The sequence below is a fragment of the Berghia stephanieae genome, chromosome 5, assembly GCF_034508935.2.
Source record: "Berghia stephanieae isolate SIO BIC M18660-M18661 chromosome 5, UCSD_Bste_1.3, whole genome shotgun sequence".
Taxonomy (NCBI): domain Eukaryota; kingdom Metazoa; phylum Mollusca; class Gastropoda; order Nudibranchia; family Aeolidiidae; genus Berghia; species Berghia stephanieae.
In genome coordinates this window covers 82,283,843-82,306,342 of record NC_088364.1, presented here as the reverse complement: position 1 = coordinate 82,306,342, position 22,500 = coordinate 82,283,843, and the positions used below count along the sequence as shown (strand labels likewise).

Sequence of the window (22,500 nt, the reverse complement as noted above, 5' to 3'; positions counted from 1 at the left end):
TGACAAAAAAACAGAATCAAACATGTGTAGTTGGATAAAAGTCCGACTACACACTTATTCAGACCTCCCTACTTGAAATGGGAAAAAATCGTAATTTTCAAGGGTAAGAATTCAGTAGACATTTTTACAATTCTCAAAAATGACTAATCTGTCCTCATTACCTTAAAATAATACTTTAAACTATTATATACCTACTCTGGCACCAGAACTTCATTTTTCAAGATGTTTTATTGACTGGAAGATATTGACATAGTTCTCCGGTTACAGCCAAAACTTTGTAATACTACGAAAGTTTCTTCGTAGAAGGCAATTCTGTTTATTTCATAGAAAAATAATATTTTAACCAATTTTCCACTTAAATTTTTGTTATTCAAACTGGAGGACAAAAGCTTGAATTTGGCAAAGTTTGGCTCAAACATAATATTTGTTTTTGATTTTATGGGTTCCATTGCGCTTGCACTATTTTTCAGCCATTTCAGCACTGGTAAAAAAGAGATAGGGGGGAAAAGTTGTAGATCTGAAGTTAAAAGCACCTAAAAATGTAAGATAAAGGGGATCGGTTCAAGTTGGGAACAGAGGGTTCCATGTGCTTGTTTTGAAATATCCTATCAAAACACAAGCAAAAGATCCCGCTAAGAATACACTCAACTGTTTACAAAGTTCAATGTATTCAAATTAAAAATTATAATAGTATGAACAGAGAGATGATTTATAAGGGAAAAAAATGTCTCTAAAAAAAATAAAAAGGAATTATCCTACCTCTTTCACAGAGGATAACCGAGCAATATCAAAAGGGAAAACAGGTACAGGGGGTAGAAGACACAGCAATACCGACCTCTTTGTCCACCTTGGGAGGTCAGAAAGACCCAATCCAATAGGCTAAAACACAATTATTTGTACATACGGATTAAATCTGTATAAGTGGCGGGTGCGTGGACAATGTCACTGTGTGAGGAGTGTCAAGATGAGAGGACAATAAACAGCTCAAAATAAAATAATCACCTTTGTTGTTGCTGTTGTATATTGAGATTATTAAACTTTGAATGAAGTAAAGATTCCAAAGCTTTGAGCCTCTCTTCTTGAGCCTCCAACTGGGCCCTCATTTCTGCTTCCTTTCTCTTTTGTTCCTCTGAAAATAAACATCACTCACTCAAATCAATGCATTGTAAAATTTTGTATTAAGTTGTACTAAAACAAAGTTATGGCTAAATAACAACAACAAAAATAAATAAAACTTGAGCTTTCACATTGTGCAATAACCACTAAATGTTCTCAAAACCCATTATAAGGGATCCCAAAACAAGGGCAACACTAAACATCTTAGCTGACTCAGGAATTGGTTGATAAGGATATCACTAGAAACAAATCATTTTTTGAGAGGATATTGCGAGCATCGAGCAGCTCAGTTCACTTTGGTGCCAGGAAACAAAATTAAGCTACGAGAGACCTTGCAGTCTCATTTTGTGTGTGCATGCCAGTTAGAACAGCAAACTGATTCCCAAACACACAAACACCAACACCCCCACACACACACTCTCACAAACACACCACACCATTTCAACCACAAAGTCGAAGATTTAATTAAAGCAGTGGAATAATAATACCCCTGTAAAATCATGATAAGTTTTTGAGGTATGCCGAAACCATAATATGTTTAAACTGAAATAGAATACCAAGTCCCTTGAATTTTGGTTTAACCAGTTTTTACTGTATTTTATCAAACAGTTCAAGTGTCTCATTAAATACATCTCTACTGTGCAGCACTCCCCCCCCCCCTCCCTCAAATCATTAGCAGTTCATGGATCTGTTGTTTGGGCTCATGTTCCAAATCCAGCCATCCAAAATAACAATTTACTTAATTCGGAGAATATAAGAAAAAAACAAAAAAATGATAGAAAAAAGAATAGTAAACTAAAAATTAAATAAATAAACACACCTTCCTTCTTTTCTGCTTCCACTTTTTTCCAAAATTGTATAGCCCTCAACTCCTCAAAGCTGAACTCTTCCACGCCATTATATATTCTATCCTTAGGATACATTGGAATCCCTGCATTCAAATTTGGAACACCCTGACATTGCTGCAAGCCAACCAGAACATTATTTTGCTGCAGTGCCTTAACTGCACTAAGAGGTTTGTGCATCATGTTGGTAGTCTTCATGGGCGTCACAGTTTCAATTCCGGCAGGATCTTCATGAATTTTAAACGCTTCTTTCCCTGAAGAGGATGATGAGGTTTCTGATGGAACACGACCCTGTCGTAATTTTGCACCAGTCCAGACTCCTGGTTGACGATCGTTTTCCTTACTGTCCACAGATCTTGTCGGCATGGAAACCCACTCATTCGTTTGCTCAAGCTTTGGTGCGGCATTTTCATCATTAAAGACAGTGAACCCTTTGGATGGAACCTGTTTGGGAGCAGCTGCACCTCTTTGGTCTTTCAACCGACCAGCTGACCCTGGTTGATGCAGAAAAAAAGATTAAATAAATTCCGACACCTCTAAATTGAAATTAACACTCCTCTAATTCTTTTCATTAACAGATTCATATATCAGACAACATAGAACTATATACAGAGGCTCCTAGCCCCAGTAGCTACAAAGAGGACCCAGAAGACAAAAAAGCGGAATTTGAGACCAAAAACAGAATCAATATTGACCCGACCCAGACATAGGGTGCTTTATTTTTTGTCAATAATAGCTGTTTGAGTGTCTATTATACAAAATTGAGCTCACTAATCCCATACTATAGATTATAATACATAGGATTACGATCAAGTAATTGAAATGGCCACTGATCTTTGCTGATGAAACGTATTCACTTTTCTTCAAGAAATCTTTAGATTAATTTGCCTGTATGGAATGTAGCCACTTCAAATGTGGTACAAAAATGTAGTTTCGACATGATATTTATGTTAGATCATTGTTAATGAGAACATTGCACATGTAATTGAAAATTACAGAGAAATCATGGATCCTCAATAATTTTTTTAATGGGTGAGTTTGCTAGAATCATTATAACTTCTTTTACTTTTACTCCTTAGATCTGATTGGAATATAATCTTTAAAACATAATATTTATTGATTGCTTTTCATTGCACATCAAATCAATTTTATATTAGTAAAATCATTTGTTTAATTGACACTCAAACAGCTTGTTTTTCTTTCTGTTTGCTGTTCTTGAATTATTTTTGAATTTACGAGCACATAAAATGAAAATTAAAAGAATAAATAAATCAGCTTTTATAAAAAGAAATCAAGTCTTAAAAAAAAAAAAAAATAATGGTTAAAAAAAAGTAGTAATATTTACCAATGCTGACAGCACCAGTTCTAGTTGTGCCAACTTTATGCCCACCACCTACAGCTTTCAGACGAGTTAAAGCTTCCCTTTTATCCTCTTCATCCTTCTCCATTACTTCAGGTTTAGTCCTGTCTGCCATTTGAAGTGTAATATTTTTTGCCAAGCGATGCTGAAATTGTCTGAAGAAAGAAAAAATCTTAATTATCATTTAAGTGCAAAAGCTTCAAAACAAAAATAAAAATTAGAGAAAAAGGACGATATAAGAGAAGGACATGGAGGACAAAAATGAGGAGGAGGAAGTTGGGAAGAAAAAGATACCATTAAGTATTTCCTTTAGATTCTTGTATCCAATATAAAATAAATCAAATGTAAAATATTCTTCTTCAATAAATTTATGCTTTTTTTATGAAAGGGTGTAGTAATTTATTTTTGTATCCAAATTAGAGCAAAGGCAATGCAAAAACAATGAAAGTTTTAGAATCAAACGATACTTTAGCGGTTATTTAAAAATAATACAATATTAACAATATTAACTGTAAATTATCATGACATATATTCGAATGTCTGTGTTCTTCGTTTAGTCAAATACAATTCCATACATTAAATGATAATTTCCAGAGCAATGGTCTGTACTTACTCCTGCTTCTGCACAAGTAAATCCTTGGGTTCAGCCATTCTGTTGAGTCCCTCTGTGTAAATTTTATCTGCCCTCTTCATGTTCCCCGATATTTCTAAAACAGTGGCCCATTCAATGTATAATTGAGAGACTTTAGTTCCAATACCATTGTCAAACATGTAAGAGAAGACATCTGTTGGTGAGTCTGTAAAATTAGACTGGGAGAGCAAGTAATATAAATTGAGACATCACAAATATTGTCTGTGTAAGGTTTAAAAGTTGAAAAAAAAAAAAAAACCCAACTTTATAAAATAATATAAGGAATTTCAAAGATGACACATTGACTAAATATTGATCAATAAAGCTCATAAGAATTATTAAATCTATAAAAATCTCAAAACCTTTTAAAATCATGTCCCATGGAGCCAGAGTTCATTACAATTTTTGTAGTACAAAATGAACTCTAACAATTCCTTGTTACCACCTGGAATGAATATGAGTCTTTTGCAGAGTAACGTTCTGTCAGACAAGGTGTTAGAACCAGCGACCCAAACAGGTTGGAAAAGGATGTCAGAAAGCAAGCTGAGATAAAGTTGAATTGAATCTGTTATTCCTTTTTGTGTAAGGTGCTCAAACAATTGGTTCACAATTTTTTTTAATGAGTGGCATTACTCCTTACATGGGGCCAGGTGTGTTTGGTATAAATAGAACATAAAGTCTTTAATAAGAATGAAATATATGATTATGAAATAATCTGAAATTATGAAAATCTATTAATCACTATAATGGCTATATTTACAAAAGCAAGTTTTTTCAGCATCTTAAAAAAAGTAATGTTTAACTTTGCAATGAAAAACAATTTTTATGAAACAACAGCTACCACCATTTCTATTAACATATAATTATTACGTACATATACAATCCATAACTTGGTAAAACGAGGGTCGTTGGCATATTTGCTCTCAGTCTGAAAGTTTTTCAAGCATTTTTCTATGAGTTTCGGCAGCTGTCCATCATGACCTCCTTTTGGAAAGTGTTGCTCTGTCCATTTGATATACCTGCAAGGAGTTCAAAGTGAAATTTAAATCTAGAAAATGTAAGGCATTGAAATTAAGTATTTTTAATTACAAAGGAACTTGTCGGAATTTTTTTTAAATACTGTAATAATTCGAAACCATAAGATACAAAATTGCAATTTCATGATCAATTTCTAACCACATTAAATAACAACCAATAAATGAAATCGTGCTTATTGAAAACAAAAAGTAAAACAGAAAAAGAGGAAGAGTGAGAATAATTTTTTATTTTATATTCAGGTAACGGGATAAATGCAAACAAAATAGAATTCGAAATACTCACACAGTGAAACCTGAAAATACAAGCATCTACCAATTCCAACTTGGTCATAAGGACACTGATTACATTCTAATTCTAATAGAAAGGTGGCTGTCCTTTGCTGATGGTGGTAATTTGAATAGAAATTCTACACAAATTACCACCATGCGATCAGCAAAGAACCAACACTTGAATCCACCCAATCTCAGTCCAAATCAAACTTTATTGATCTACTCTGGAGATGAGGAATACAGTGGATGTCAGTCATGTGAGAATGAGATTGGTACACGGTACACGACTCATAAAAGTAGAAAAAAGAAGAAAGTGATTAAACCATCTATATTTTTCTTAACTTTGTGAATTTATCCATATCTTACCTGTACCATACATCCAATGGATCTTCACCATCATAAGTTCTAAGTTCCAATTCAAAAGCTCTGCAATAAAAATGATAGTTGATATGATTTCAAATTTCCATATCTTTCTTAAATTGGATGACTGGGGAGGGGGAAAATAAGCATATAAAGCAACATATTTTGGTTCCATAACATTGGCCATTCAGTCAGTGAAGGCTAGTAGTAGTGGTAGTAGTAGTAGTAGTGGGAAACTATTCAGACGAGTCTGAATAGCTGCAGCCTTTATACTATATATATGTATATTATCATTATCCAGTTCGGCTGCGGCTATTCAGACTTGAGTCTGAATATTCTCCCGTGGCTATTCCGACTCAAACTCCAATGCACATGTGCAATCAAGTCTGAATATAAGTCTTCCATACGGCAATTCATAGATGTTTGTATTGCTTTTGTTTCTTTATTATTTGGGGGGGGGGGGGGGGTATATTATTGCAATTCTTTTGTAATCTTAATTGACAATTGCATAAAATTGATGCAAATCAAAATAATGGTAGCTATAGTTACTACCATCAGCAGGCAGTCTAAACCTGTTTATTTGGTGAGAAAGACAAAATCACCGATCAATTGGAAATGGAAGTCCAGGTAGAAAAAAAAATGAGTTAAAATTAAAACCCTTCAAAAAGAATCAAAGAAGTAAAAGTAAAGGCAAAGAAACTGGTACATGTATAAATTACAAAGGAAAAGCTTTTCTAACAACTTTACACGATGTCCATATAAAATCAGGAATTGATTAGAGACAGCAATCCTTCTACCTCTACTAAAGTCTAAAGTCCAAGATAGCGAAACCAGTATCATTAGTAGTATTAGTATCAGTGTCCAGTCAGTGGGACAAAACTAGAGTTTTCTCTGAACTCTTCTTTAGCTTTTATCAGTCACACTCTTTGCCCACTGCCCCTACCACTACTATGTCCCCCTGTCCTTGTGCACGCCCAATGCCATTGGAGTATTGGAGTTGAGTCCGAAATAGCCACAGAAGACTATTCAGACTCGAGTCCGAATTGCCATTTCAATTTCGATCCAGTTCAGCTCACTGCTGGAGTGCCAAATGGACTTTTCAGTTTTCTAAGTACCTAGAAACTTGTAAGCTTTTAATAATACAAGTTTAATGCAAAAAATTATCTTAGATATGAAGGTAAATCCGGTAAATCAAATTCAGTTACTGTACTGTCAGTAAGAGTTCATCAATTGTTTTTCATTAACCTTTGATTTTCCTTTATAACGGCTTCATCTTTTGGGTCTGCATGTAAGCCTTTCGATAATGAAGACATTGTTCTACCCTGTCGTAAGGGTTGAACATTTTCCTTCATCAATTCCCATTCGTGGTCTTCCATTTCATCAGAGATTGAAATAGCAACAGAACGGGATAGATTCCATCAATCGTCAATCAAAACAGTAAGCACTGAGGCACGGAAGTTGATTTTGAAATTACCGCTGGTGTTGTACATGCGTAGTACAAACACTTCCGATTCTATCACGTCATTTTTCAGAATCGCATGAATTAGTGCTGGGTCGAGTTTGAAACGATCAAATCGAGCGGGTTTTCGATCGAGTCCTCTAAAATCGAGCGGGTTTCGGGCGGGTTTCGAGTCAGTGACGTCATCGAGCAGTGATTCGTTTGAAAAAAAAAAATACGAGCATCTCGTTTGCCACAGGAAACTTCACATACCCCTCCCTCTCTTATGTCTGTGGCTGGCTTGGCTGCAGCTGGTTATGATGGGAGCTGCCAGATGGCCAAGTTCAAAATTGGTTACTAAGAAACGCTTTTCTATTATTATTCATTTTTTTAAAAAACTTTTATTTTAAAAAAATGAAAAGATAAGTTTATCCAACTGTAGTGGATTGTTTTGTTAATCAAAACCAATGAGTTTTTCAAGGGAGTCAGAATGCTTGTGGTGTTTGGCTAATTGGGGTCTATTTGACTACTTAGGCAAGAAGAAATCTGGCTGTCTGGCAGCCTTGATTATGATCGTTCGTCGCATCACACACACACACACACACACACACAAACGCACACACACACACACACGCCATCAAACAGTTGTTGATGGTGAAGGGTTGAGACACCCCCCCCCCCCCTCCCACCACCATCATCCCGCTGTCACCTTAACATTTCATATTGATGTCGCGCCAAAAGTTGTCGGCCGCCCCCATCTCCCATAATTTGTCACTGGTCGTCATCGCCTCTTGTGTGTGCGGGAAAAGGTCGTGCCTTTCATTTCATTATTTGAAAAATAACTGAACAAGAATGGTGTGTTTTTATTAGGTAGGTAGATAATAATAATATTTAGCAGGTTCCACACCCAGACACACACGGATTGCCCGGACACGATGATAACGATGCCGACGACAATGGATGACGATGATGATGATGATTCTCGTGTTTCTGTTTAAAAAATGAAATACTTTAGCAGGTTCCACCCCCACCCCCCACACGGATAGACCGGACCCGAAGATGATGATTGTGTATTGCTGGCTGTTACGGCTGTGATGAGGATGATGATAATGATGATGATGATGATGATGATGATGACGATGGCGCAGATGGTGATTATTTGTTCGGTCGCTCAGTGGTACGGTGTCTCTTGTCACAAAATCAAACCTTGTCAATGGCCGAATGAGTGACAGTGATTGTTGAAAATTGTGATCCAGACGTTAAGTCCGTGTGTAAGGCACTTGACTCAGGTGTGAATGTATTCTTATCTTATAAGCAATGGCGGGTATTGTAAAGAGCTTTAATACAAAAAGACTCCAAACAGCGATCGGTACCTACTGTACGAAATGGATGTATGGTCGATATGGCGTGCCGGAGGAATAAATTAAATTAAATATTGTGAAATTATTAATTATTATTAATTATTATTAATAATTGCTGGAGATTTTAATGCCAAAGTAGGAAAACGTCTCGACAGTGACACACTATGTCTAGGATCATACTCAAAAGGAAAACGTAACGATAACGGAGAAAAATTAGTCCAGTTCTGTGAACAGAGAAAACTTTTCATAACAACCAGTGCTTTCAACCACCCATCAAGACACCAGACAACATGGGTAGGACAAAGGAAAGACCAAACCCAAGACAAAATGATAACAATACACAACCAAATAGACTATATCATATGTCGACACCGCCATAAACACTACTCAACCAACTCGCGATCATACGGTGGTACACTGCTAACATCCGATCACAAACTTGTAAAAACGAATTTCAACATAAATGTGTACAGACAACGAAGACAGAAAGGTAAAACGGCAGTCAAAATAAACACGGCAAAAATAGTAAATGAGCGAGAATGTCGCATTCATTACCAATATGAACTTAACTCAAGTCTATGGAAAATAAAGCAAAACAGTAATCCAAACAATGAATGGAAAGAGACGCAAGCGGCAATGAAATATGCGGGGGAAGAAAGTGCAGGCTCTATTAATACAACTAAGAACAAACCAAATCGAACGCCTAACATCGCTATTAACGATCTATCGCGGCAACAAAAAGAACTTAGGATCCGGATACAAAACACGAAAGACTCGGAAGAAATAATAAACCTGAAAACGGAACGAAACAAAATACTGCATTCAATTCGATCACTTACAATAAAACACAGAAACGAGGAATTAGACAAAAAAGTGGAAGACATAGAAAAGTCCAAAAATAACGCATCGTCTATGTTCAAAGCGACGAAATCTCTGAACCGAAAACCATTCGAGAACCCAAAACTACAGGATAAATTTGGCAAACAGACAACAAATCCCAACGATATCCTTGACATTGTAACTGACCACTTCCAGCAGAAATTTCACAAACAAGTCTCACAAATATCGCCCTTCTCAGGAAACCCTAGAGACCTAAACAACCGCATCACAACAACTGAAGTTAGAAATAGCATAAAGTGCCTAAACAATAACAGATCCCCAGGCGAAGATGAAATTCCCGCTGAATTGCTGAAATGCGGTACCCTCTCCCTGGATCTGAGCATTGCAAACATAATGAACAAAACATTCTCAACACACAAAGACTGGGACATAAACAGCGGTGTTCTAATTACAATACAAAAACCAGGAAAAACGAAAGGACCCGTAAACAACCTGCGCCCAATAACATTACTGAATACCATAAGAAAAACACTGTCAACTATTGTCCTCAACAGAATTAGACCGAAAATAGAAAATTATCTATCACATAGCCAAAGCGGGTTTCGCCAAGACCGAAGCACATCGGACGTTGTATGGACACATAAATGGTTGGCAGCAAAGGCACTCAAGGAAAACATATCCATAACAATAACCGGAATCGATATGTCCGCAGCCTTTGATACGATCGACAGAGGAAAACTTTTGGAGATATTAACAGAAATAGTAGACGAAGACGAGCTCCGAATAATCCGATTTCTCCTCAGCAACACAAAGATACAACCAAGGATATACGGGGCCACAAAACAGACGCAGTTCGAAAGTAACATCGGGACCCCCCAAGGAGATAGTCTGAGCCCGATTCTGTTCACAATATACTTAGGACACGCTCTGAAAGAAGTTCGAAAAGTCATTCCAAAACCAACGACTCATATTGAGAATGCAATCCCTAGAGAAATCGCCTATGCAGATGATGTCGATTTTATTGGATCAACACCAGCAAATATAGACATCATACAAAATACCCTCATGAAATATAACCTCCAAGTCAATGCCAATAAAACCGAATTTACAACAATATCGAGGAACAAAGAGGAATGGAAAAGAACAAAGAAAGTCGGCTCACTAATTGGAGACACCGAGGATGTACAAAGAAGAAAACAGCTATCAAACGCCGCACTCAGTAAACTCACCAATGTATGGATTAGAGGGACAAAATAAAGAGAAAAACCAAACTGAAACTGTACCATGCTCTTGTAAAACCGGTACTTCTGTATAATTGCGGCACTTGGGCGTTGACAAAATCCGAAGAAGAACATCTGGATGCCTTCCATCGCACACAGCTAAGAAGGGTACTGGACATCAAATACCCCAAAAAGATCTCAAATGAATCACTCTATAAGATCACAAAAGAAAGACCAATCTCCCTTGACATTTTACAACAACGATGGCAACTTTTTGGTCACATACTACGCAGGGACAAAAACATACCAGCAAACCAAGCCATGTCGGGATACTTCCAAAAACACGGGAACCTTTTCAGAGGAAGACCGATCACAACACTCCCTGTGATCCTAAACAAAAACCTCACAACACTTGGACAAAGCATTAGTCTCATAACGGCAGGGGACCTTGAAAATCTGAGAACCCTAGCAGAGGACCGGCAATATTGGAGACACCTCACACAGGAAATACTGGAAACAGCCAAGGCGACCCGATCTTTCGGTCGAGACGCGAAAGGCATCTAAGTAAGTAAGTAAGTAATTGTGAAATTCATTGAGCATGGTAAATCATTGGAAATGCGCTTTGAACTAATACACCTGCTAGACAACTCCGATTCCAATATAAACGACTGATTAATGTTCCCATTTATAAACTATTGTTAGCAGAAAATCTTTCTTTGTCGGGACTCGGAAAGTATGGAACGAATTAGACAAAGAAATCAAAGGGGTCTTTTAGGAGCACTGATTGATTTTAGATTGATTATTACATTGAAATGTGTTGATATTTATTTTATTCATTATTATTAGGGTGGTGGTGGTGGTGATGATGATGCTCCCGCTGATATGATGGTGATGATAAATAAATTAAACATATCTAATTCCCTTTATTCATCCCATAGGGGAGATTCGTCTTTCGGGTCTATTCTAAGGGAAGACTGGAATAACCCAAGCGACAGCCGCAGTGCAGCGCCGCAAATTTAGTTAGGGCAAGGTGACTTGCTCAAGACCACTCAGCGGCGGGTGATCGAACTCGGTACCTTTCGGGTGCCAACCAAAGACCGTACCGCTGCCCCTGATGATGATGATGATGATGATGATGATGATGATGATGATGATGATGATGATGATGATGATGATGATGATGGGAACTAACAAAGAATACACAGGCATCTAAAATTGAAACATTCCATATTCAAAGCTAATGTTTTACTTTAAAAAATTGAGCTTTACAATATCCACTAAATGTGATCAAAGCGCTTTGTAAAGGGGTCCCTGGTCAACAGCAACATTTAATATGTAGGAAGGGACATGCCGCCTGTTAGGCGATATTACAATTTTTCAGACAAAGACAACGCTGTTAACGGCCAGGTACTCATTTTACACCTGAGTACGGTGAGAGAATGTGAGTAAAGAGCCTTGTCCAAAGACTCAACTATGCACCGAGCGCGAGGCTCGAACCCAGGACTTTCCGATCCGAACGCGGGTGTCATACCACTAGACCATTATAATGCACTAGACCCATGGCCGACAAGAGTACTATAGGTACATCATGACTAGACCACATAGCCGCACTACTGTAGGAGTGTTCATTGATAGATGGATGCGTGTGTGTCATAGAAATAGCCTTAGTGTGTGTGTGTGTGTGTGTGTGTGTGTGTGTGTGTGTGATAGTCAAACTTGAGTAGGTTTAATGAAGACTTGTCACACACGCGTGATACACCTATACGAATTTCCCTGCCACCTAGACACACGAACATCTGACAAGGAGTGAGGGCTGTGAAAGAACCACAGACTACCGTGTGCAAACGTTGGCGATTGGTATCGGATGGCAAACTGTGATCGTTTGAATTTGAAATGATTCGAAACACTCGTTACCCCTCCGCTCGCTCGGATCCTGATCGTCTCAAGCTCGTCTCACGTGTCAAGATCGTCTCAAGCTCGTCTCAAGCTCACAACCCGCCTGATCGTTTTAGTAACTCGATCGTTTTACTGACTCGCTCTTCCGGCATTGAGATCGGACGCTGACTCGCTGACGCTGACTCGATCGTCGATCGGGTAAAAGCGATCAAATAACCCAACACTAGCATGAATGTTTTGTGGAAGGATCAGGTATATGTAGCCTACTTAGGTCTGATAACCAAATTGTTATGGGTCCATTGTTGTTATGGAAATACAACAAATACAACTTTTCGATTACAACAATTTTATTAAATCAAGCTAAGAATTGTGTGGGGTTATCAGAGTTGCAAATATTCATGTCAATTAGGTCTTTGGTGGTGTAAAGTGACCAATGATTCAAGGGGAAAACTATTATTATTATTATTATTATTATTATTATTATTATTATTATTATTATTATTATTATTATTATTATTATTATTATTATTATTATTATTATTATTATTATTTATTATTATTATTATTATTATTATTATTATTATTATATTATTATTATTATATTATTATTATTATTATTATTATTATTATTATTATTATTATTATTAATATTATTATTATTATTATTATTATTATTATTATTATTATTACTATTTTTGTTATTATTATTCGGGCTGCCCGATAAAGAATTTCAAAAGCCTAGAAATGATAGAATGATTTAGTTGTTTAATTGTTTTTCATCACTATTCAAGGCTTTTTGTTGTGAATATTTGAAGAAGATACTAGATCTATGTATAAGCCGTTAAAATACGGTGGCGCTTTTGTAAAAAGAGAGAAATTTGACTCAAGCCATTTTTTTTTACGCGTTTTTTAGTTTTCTTCAAATTTTTTTGTGTCAAAAACACCGCTTGAGCAAATTTCTCCCTTTTTCCAAAGGCGCGACTGTAAAGTAACGGCATATGATATCTTCCTGAAATTTTCACCACAAAAAAACTTGAATAGTGGTGAAAATCTCGGGAGAGGACGGGGGGGGGGGGGGGGGGGGGGGGGGGGAACTAAATGTTTCTATTCTATCATTTTTAGTTTTTAAGCTATTTCAATTCTTTATCGGGTAGTAATAAAACAAAACAGCATGTATTATTATCATTATTATTATTATTATTATTATTATTATTATTATTATTATTATTATTATTATTATTATTATTACTACTACTACTACTACCACTACTACGACTACTACTACTACTACTACTACTACTACTACTACTACTACTACTACTACTACTACTACGACTACTACTACTACTACTACTACTACTACTACTACTACTACTACTACTACCACTACTATTATTATCATATTTATTATTATTATTATTCTTATTATTATTCTTATTCTTCTTCTTCTTCTTCTTCTTCTTCTTATTATTATTATTATTATTATTATTATTATTATTATTATTATTACTATTATTATTATTATTATTATTATTATTATTATTATTATTATTATTATTATTATTATTATTATTATTATCAATATTATTATTATAATTATTATTATTATTATCATTATTATTATTATTATTATTATTATTATTATTATTATTATTATTATTATTATTATTATTATTACATGTCATCATCATCATCATCATTATCATCATTATCTTACATAGGCTACACATGCGCTCACGTGCAATAAATCAATTTATAGATGGGATAAATATGTAAAGGCATGTCCAAACAGTGCTAGACAAAGAAAAATACAAGCAAGAACCCCCCCCCCCCCCCCCCCCCTCAACAAAAACAACAAGAACAACAACAAAAATTAGCCTTTCTTGTCTGGGGATCGAACCGTAATCTAGGGGTCTGGTGTTCAATTCCCAATCGAGACAGGTTGATCTTGTGGGATGTTTGTTTTTTCTTCTCAGAAATGGAGATGGCAGGGGGAAAAAACTGGCGTCACTTTCGCTGTTTGTTATTGTTTTTAAAGAGCCATTTTGGTGATTAGTTCTCACTAAATTATATCAGTCAGACTGGAAACGTTAATGGCTGCACTTAGTTGTGTGTGTTTTTAATTCAGAAAAGTGAGTGGAGCAGGCACTTATGTTGGTAACAACAAGATATGAAGTGAATAGAAAAGTGCCAGAAGACAATAGAGAATGAAAATTTTTCGCGGCGGTGGTGGGGTTTGAACCTGCGACCTTATTGGTACGACAACTCCGCCTGGCAGGTGAGAGCGTGGCTCTACCGTGTGAGCTATCGACGAACACAAAATATTCGTTTCAAACTCAAAGTCATTACTAGATCCCTCTCTCACCCACTTCTTGAGACCGCCGATTCGTTCGTACACCACCATCGCGAATAATTTTGACCAGCAGTTAAGCTTAATAGCCAATATTCTCAACACAAACATATAACATAGAAACGATTGAGACATTGAGTATGCTCCGGTGTATGGGGTGAATTTTTAATTCAGAAAAGTGAGTGGAGCAGGCACTTATGTTGGTAACAACAAGATATGAAGTGAATAGAAAAGTGCCAGAATATTGAGAATATTGGCTATTAAGCTTAACTGCTGGTCAAAATTATTCGCGATGGTGGTGTACGAACGAATCGGCGGTCTCAAGAAGTGGGTGAGAGAGGGATCTAGTAATGACTTTGAGTTTGAAACGAATATTTTGTGTTCGTCGATAGCTCACACGGTAGAGCCACGCTCTCACCTGCCAGGCGGAGTTGTCGTACCAATAAGGTCGCAGGTTCAAACCCCACCACCGCCGCGAAAAATTTTCATTCTCTATTGTCTTCTGGCACTTTTCTATTCACTTCATATCTTGTTGTTACCAACATAAGTGCCTGCTCCACTCACTTTTCTGAATTAAAAATTCACCCCATACACCGGAGCATACTCAATGTCTCAATCGTTTCTATGTTATATGTTTGTGTTGAGAATATTGGCTATTAAGCTTAACTGCTGGTCAAAATTATTCGCGATGGTAGTGTACGAACGAATCGGCGGTCTCAAGAAGTGGGTGAGAGAGGGATCTAGTAATGACTTTGAGTTTGAAACGAATATTTTGTGTTCGTCGATAGCTCACACGGTAGAGCCACGCTCTCACCTGCCAGGCGGAGTTGTCGTACCAATAAGGTCGCAGGTTCAAACCCCACCACCGCCGCGAAAAAATTTCATTCTCTATTGTCTTCTGGCACTTTTCTATTCACTTCATATCTTGTTGTTACCAACATAAGTGCCTGCTCCACTCACTTTTCTGAATTAAAAATTCACCCCATACACCGGAGCATACTCAATGTCTCAATCGTTTCTATGTTATATGTTTGTGTTGAGAATATTGGCTATTAAGCTTAACTGCTGGTCAAAATTATTCGCGATGGTGGTGTACGAACGAATCGGCGGTCTCAAGAAGTGGGTGAGAGAGGGATCTAGTAATGACTTTGAGTTTGAAACGAATATTTTGTGTTCGTCGATAGCTCACACGGTAGAGCCACGCTCTCACCTGCCAGGCGGAGTTGTCGTACCAATAAGGTCGCAGGTTCAAACCCCACCACCGCCGCGAAAAATTTTCATTCTCTATTGTCTTCTGGCACTTTTCTATTCACTTCATATCTTGTTGTTACCAACATAAGTGCCTGCTCCACTCACTTTTCTGAATTAAAAATTCACCCCATACACCGGAGCATACTCAATGTCTCAATCGTTTCTATGTTATATGTTTGTGTTGAGAATATTGGCTATTAAGCTTAACTGCTGGTCAAAATTATTCGCGATGGTGGTGTACGAACGAATCGGCGGTCTCAAGAAGTGGGTGAGAGAGGGATCTAGTAATGACTTTGAGTTTGAAACGAATATTTTGTGTTCGTCGATAGCTCACACGGTAGAGCCACGCTCTCACCTGCCAGGCGGAGTTGTCGTACCAATAAGGTCGCAGGTTCAAACCCCACCACCGCCGCGAAAAATTTTCATTCTCTATTGTCTTCTGGCACTTTTCTATTCACTTCATATCTTGTTGTTACCAACATAAGTGCCTGCTCCACTCACTTTTCTGAATTAAAAATTCACCCCATACACCGGAGCATACTCAATGTCTCAATCGTTTCTATGTTATATGTTTGTGTTGAGAATATTGGCTATTAAGCTTAACTGCTGGTCAAAATTATTCGCGATGGTGGTGTACGAACGAATCGGCGGTCTCAAGAAGTGGGTGAGAGAGGGATCTAGTAATGACTTTGAGTTTGAAACGAATATTTTGTGTTCGTCGATAGCTCACACGGTAGAGCCACGCTCTCACCTGCCAGGCGGAGTTGTCGTACCAATAAGGTCGCAGGTTCAAACCCCACCACCGCCGCGAAAAATTTTCATTCTCTATTGTCTTCTGGCACTTTTCTATTCACTTCATATCTTGTTGTTACCAACATAAGTGCCTGCTCCACTCACTTTTCTGAATTAAAAATTCACCCCATACACCGGAGCATACTCAATGTCTCAATCGTTTCTATGTTATATGTTTGTGTTGAGAATATTGGCTATTAAGCTTAACTGCTGGTCAAAATTATTCGCGATGGTGGTGTACGAACGAATCGGCGGTCTCAAGAAGTGGGTGAGAGAGGGATCTAGTAATGACTTTGAGTTTGAAACGAATATTTTGTGTTCGTCGATAGCTCACACGGTAGAGCCACGCTCTCACCTGCCAGGCGGAGTTGTCGTACCAATAAGGTCGCAGGTTCAAACCCCACCACCGCCGCGAAAAATTTTCATTCTCTATTGTCTTCTGGCACTTTTCTATTCACTTCATATCTTGTTGTTACCAACATAAGTGCCTGCTCCACTCACTTTTCTGAATTAAAAATTCACCCCATACACCGGAGCATACTCAATGTCTCAATCGTTTCTATGTTATATTGTTTGTGTTGAGAATATTGGCTATTAAGCTTAACTGCTGGTCAAAATTATTCGCGATGGTGGTGTACGAACGAATCGGCGGTCTCAAGAAGTGGGTGAGAGAGGGATCTAGTAATGACTTTGAGTTTGAAACGAATATTTTGTGTTCGTCGATAGCTCACACGGTAGAGCCACGCTCTCACCTGCCAGGCGGAGTTGTCGTACCAATAAGGTCGCAGGTTCAAACCCCACCACCGCCGCGAAAAAATTTTCATTCTCTATTGTCTTCTGGCACTTTTCTATTCACTTCATATCTTGTGTGTTGGTACGTTGTTCGCGCATATTGTAGGAATTTTTACTAAACTCATAGAATCAATAAATGATTCGACTTGTAACTATTTTTTTTTCTTTTAAGACGGTTAAATAACGATCAAAGTAGTGGGTAACGATTAGCCCTCCTCTTCTAAATGTAGTCGGGTAGTGACGTAGCTACAACAATCAACATCCGGCCGCATAAAAACATTTCAATTCAACTCCAGCAGGAGACAGCTGGCGACTCGTGAAATTTGCAATCTTGATGGTCATTTTTTCTTTGAATTATTGTGACCCCAACTTGTGAGTATTTCGAGGTTCATGCGCTTAATGTTTTGTGAGTTGCTATGCTTTCTGCAACCGTGCGCTCTCTCTCTCTCTCTCTCTCTCTCTCTCTCTCTCTCTCTCTCTCTCTCTCTCTCTCTCTCTCTCTCTCTCTCTCCTCTCTCCCTTTCTCTCTCTCTCTCTCTCTTCTTCTCTCTCTTCTCCTCCTCCTCCTCTCTCTCTCTCTTCTTCTTCTTCTTCTTCTTCTTCTTCTTCTTCCTTCTCCTTCTTCTTCTTCTTCTTCTTCTTCTTCTTCTTTCTTCTTCTTCTTCTTCTTCTTCTTCTCTCTTCTTCTTCTTCTTCTTCTTCTTCTTCTTTCTTCTTCTTCTTCTTCTTCTTCTCTTCTTCTTCTTCTTCTTCTTCTTTTTCTTCTTCTTCTTCTTCTTCTTCTTCTTCTTCTTCTTCTTCTTCTTCTTCTTCTTCTTCTTCTCTTCTTCTGTCTTCTTCTTCTTCTTCTCTCTTCTTTCTTCTTCTTTCTCTTCTCTTCTTTCTTCTTCTTCTTCTTCTTCTTCTTCTTCTTCTTCTTCTTCTTCTTCTTCTTCTTCTTCTTCTTCTTCTTCTTCTTCTTATGCTTCTCCTTCTTCTTCTTCAAATAAACCGACCGACTCCATCACTGAACATTATCATTAATGTCGATACTGCATCCAAATAAGACAAAAGAAAATTTTAAAAAATGGTACACTCCTGGACTGATACTGATAGTGATAGTATGTGAGCAGTGTCTGAAGTACATCTAAATGCCTCAATATTGATCAAAATCTTGTTACCAACAGGTATCTACTAGATTGTTTGTTGAGTGAGTGGAACATATAAAAACGAAGTGAACCGATATCATAGAGCGACACCTAACGTAACACTAGATGTCGCTCCAGCATTTTGTTAATCGCAAATATAGAATCGCTAAAACTATAAAAAGGAAAATATTTTTATACCTTATTATTCATTAGATATAACAAAATAGACTTGGCATAATTCTTTTTTTTTTTTAAATATTCTTAATAGACTTGATTAAATACCTCCACAAGTTGGGTGGATCTGTAGCGTAGTGGTTAAGCTGACACTTGATTGGAAGGTCTTGGGATTCAAATCCCAACGGGGACAACTTTTTTTTCAATGTTAATTTTTTAAACTTCTATTTATCTTTTTTTCTATTTATGTTTTAAAAGCTTATCTGTTGATTTGTTTATTCATCATTGCTCTTCTTCTTACTGTTTTTCTTTTATTTTCTTCATCTTTTCTTTCATTAATTTGTCACTATCATTTTTATCAGTATACTTTTGCCACGTTTTATCATTATTATAATAATTAGACATTGTTGTCACAACAGTAAACTAACAAAATCAATGCAATCAGTGCAAAATTTTCTGAGCGATACCTGGCACGACATAACAGGTAACACTAGATATTGCTCTAACAGCCTACAAAAATAAAAAATCTGCAGTGGCTGCATTCACCCTGAATGTAGTCCTTACCTTAGTCTTATCTGAGTTTTTTACCATTGCGACTGGCACATAGGGTCGTCACAAATCTCCACGTATTTCTGGCATGGGCCATCTCTTAGGCTTCACCAGCCCCCCCCCCCCCCCCCCCCCCCCCCCCCCCCCCCCCCCAACTCCCCCCAACAGTCCTCCTTTCCTTAGATTCTACTCTATGGTCTGCCTCCAAGTTAACATCGGCCTACCTCTCTTTCAAATTACGGATGGCTTCCTCCTCATGATATCCTTTGGGAACCTACCATCCTTCGTGGCTACGTGGTCAAATAATCTCAATCTCCTTTCCCATACTATGTCCGTCATTTCGATCACTTACATTATCTTCATTATTTATTCATTTCAGATTTTATCTTTCCAAGGTACATTAGTCATCTCGCGCAAACAGCTCCTGTGAAACACGTTTAATTTATTTGTGTCCTCTTTGTACAGCTGCCAAGTTTCACTTCCATATAACAGGACAGGGACTATTGTGGCATTGTAAATCTTCATGTTTGATTTTATGTCCATGTTGTTTGACCAAAAAAGATGTCATATTTTTCCAAATGCTGAATTTGCTTTTCCTATTCTTTTTCAAATTTCTTCACTCGAGCTGACGTTGATGCAGGTTATACTACCTAAGTATGTGAACAACTCAGTTTTCTTGATGTTTCCAATTATTTCGGCACTACTGAGGTTGAGCTCTACCTTTTCTCCTGGTACTCATAATTTCGCACTTTTTAGTGTTGAATAAAAGCCCTACCATTCATATTTGTTCACGTTTGTCATTAGGGCACTTCTGCAATTGTTCGCTTGAGGTAGCCAGTATCGCAATGTTGTCTGCAAAATCAAGATCATAATTATAGCGGTCTTCGATTGGAATTCCATAGTTTTTCCATCCTGATGAGTTAGGGGGTAGTCAATCACGACAGAAAATAAAAAAAAGGGACATTATAATACAACCTTGTTTCACCCTAGTCTTCATGTTGGAAAGTCTTGAGTTGTTTTCTGGATTTTAATTATTGCAATCTGTATTTTCATATAGTGCCATCATCACCTTTATGAGCTTTTGTGGGATTCTGTAGGCTGCAAGGATTTTTCACATCGCATTCCGGTCAATGCTGTCAAACGCTTTTTGAAAATCGATGAAATGGATATAGTAATGTAATTTGTATTCATTTTTATTTTCGAGCTTAGCGCGCAGAAAAAATATGGCACCTGTGCATGAGCGTCCTCGCTAAAATCCACTTTGTTTCTCTCTCGTGGTATTGTCAATGGCCGTTTTCACCCTGTTCAAATTTGATGACACATGTGAATGAAGTCAGCCAGGCGAAAATTCTTGTCTGGAGCACATCGACAGGGTGCAGCAATACCTCATGACGATAAGACTATTAGCTGTACAAATTTCATTCCAAAGGTTTGATGGCCTCATTTACCAAGTCTAGAAAGTATTTCCTATGGACATAGGTTCATCAGACTCAATTTTCATGTTGCGGGAAAGAAGCTGTGATGTTGTTTTTTATATTGATACGAAGATTACGATGTTTTGCAGATTTTGACATTTGTCATGCCTCCAAAGTCAATTTTTAAAATCTTTGATATCAATGGCAAACATTTTTCCTACTCTTTTTATCGATGCCTAAATAAACTTATTAAGATAGAGAGAAATATATAGTGGGTGATGTGACTCGTGTAAATGGAGACAACACAAGACACATTAATTTCATCCTTGACCTTCAACAGGAAACAAACAATCCAAATAACAACAATGATCACAGAAAATCACATTTTGTAACAATGTGGCAGTAAAGAGATGTATGGAGGAGGAGGGGATAGATGTATAGTCAAGAATATAAAACAATTTAAGTTAAATTAGCAAGAGGGTAGCTGAGAGAGAGAGAGATTAACTGGAGGGAGGGGTTTGATGGCGGTCAAGGCGTGCAATTTGTTGGTGGATAGGGTCGGGGACCAAGAAAGAGAGAGAGAGAGAGAGAGAGAGAGAGAGAGAGAGAGAGAGAGAGAGAGAGAGAGTGTAGTTAAAATGAAAAGGGAAGGGATTAGGAGAGGGTTAGACACAAATGAGTTTGACTTGAGAAATGGAGAGAGACATGAAGGGTGGAGAGTTGTACAGTGTTGGTATTTTATTTTATCCGTTGTACAGTGTTGGTATTTTATTTTATCCGTTGTACAATGTTGGTATTTTTAGTCCTTGCCCTTACTTTATGGTCAGGTCACCAGTTCAATTGTCTTATCCATGTGTTTGTCTTACTACCAGTGAATGTCTATTGTGACATATTTAATCCTAGGGTCACTTTTGCATAAAGTTTCAAGTTTTTTAAAAACCACACAAGACTTTCATTTAATTTTGAATGGTTTATTTATCGTGAAAAAAAAGTATCTTCTTTCAATATGGCATTGGATATGAAAATAATCCTTTTTGAACGAATTGAATCAATCAAATCCTCTCTCACCCTCTCTCTCTCTCTCTCTCTCTCTCTCTCTCTCTCTCTCTCTCTCTCTCTCTCTCTCTCTCTCTCTCTCTCTCTCTCTCTATCTCTACTGATGACTCTCTCCCACGTCTTATAATAAATTCCTTTACACCTCCCATCTCTCTCTCTCTCTCTCACACACACACACACACACACACACACACCCTCTTTCTCTCTATATATTATTATTATTATTATTATTATTATTATTATTAGTAGTAGTAGTAGTAGTAGTAGTAGTAGTAGTAGTAGTAGTAGTAGTAGTAGTAGTAGTAGTAGTAGTAGTAGTATTGTTATTATTTATTATTATTATTATTATTATTATTATTATTATTATTATTATTATTATTATTATTATTATTATTATTATTATTATTATTATTATTATTATTATTATCTTCACTACATTCGGCGGCGGAGGGTGCCGCTAATCTGTCTAAGCCTAAATCTGACGATAATCGCCAGATTAACGGATAGTCGGTCTGTTTCAAGGCACCAAATCAGTGGCAACTGCCTAGCCCTACTGTTGTGTGAAAGGCTAAAGTAAATCGGGAGTTAATTAGGTAAGACGGTCTCAAACCCTAATCGCG

The 22,500-nt window shown here is 37.2% G+C and overlaps 2 protein-coding genes across 2 annotated transcripts in view; one reads left to right on the top strand and one right to left on the bottom strand.

The window, feature by feature from the left end:
• Positions 1-7,088, bottom strand: part of LOC144973733 (mitotic checkpoint serine/threonine-protein kinase BUB1-like) — a 37,716-nt gene extending 30,628 nt beyond the window's left edge. Inside the window, exons 1-7 of the mRNA XM_078916564.1 lie at positions 6,865-7,088; positions 5,626-5,685; positions 4,827-4,971; positions 3,935-4,131; positions 3,307-3,476; positions 1,937-2,455; positions 1,003-1,129 (exon numbers count right to left, since the gene is read on the bottom strand). Of these exons, the coding sequence (XP_078772690.1) occupies positions 1,003-1,129; positions 1,937-2,455; positions 3,307-3,476; positions 3,935-4,131; positions 4,827-4,971; positions 5,626-5,685; positions 6,865-6,995 (1,349 nt within the window). The 5' untranslated portion in view covers positions 6,996-7,088. The remainder of the gene's footprint in view (positions 1-1,002; positions 1,130-1,936; positions 2,456-3,306; positions 3,477-3,934; positions 4,132-4,826; positions 4,972-5,625; positions 5,686-6,864) is intronic.
• Positions 7,089-17,791: 10,703 nt separating this feature from the next.
• LOC144973732 (uncharacterized) overlaps positions 17,792-22,500 on the top strand; it is a 52,941-nt gene continuing 48,232 nt past the window's right edge. The window contains exon 1 of the mRNA XM_078916563.1: positions 17,792-17,931. The gene's annotated coding sequence lies outside the window, so the exon portion shown is untranslated. The remainder of the gene's footprint in view (positions 17,932-22,500) is intronic.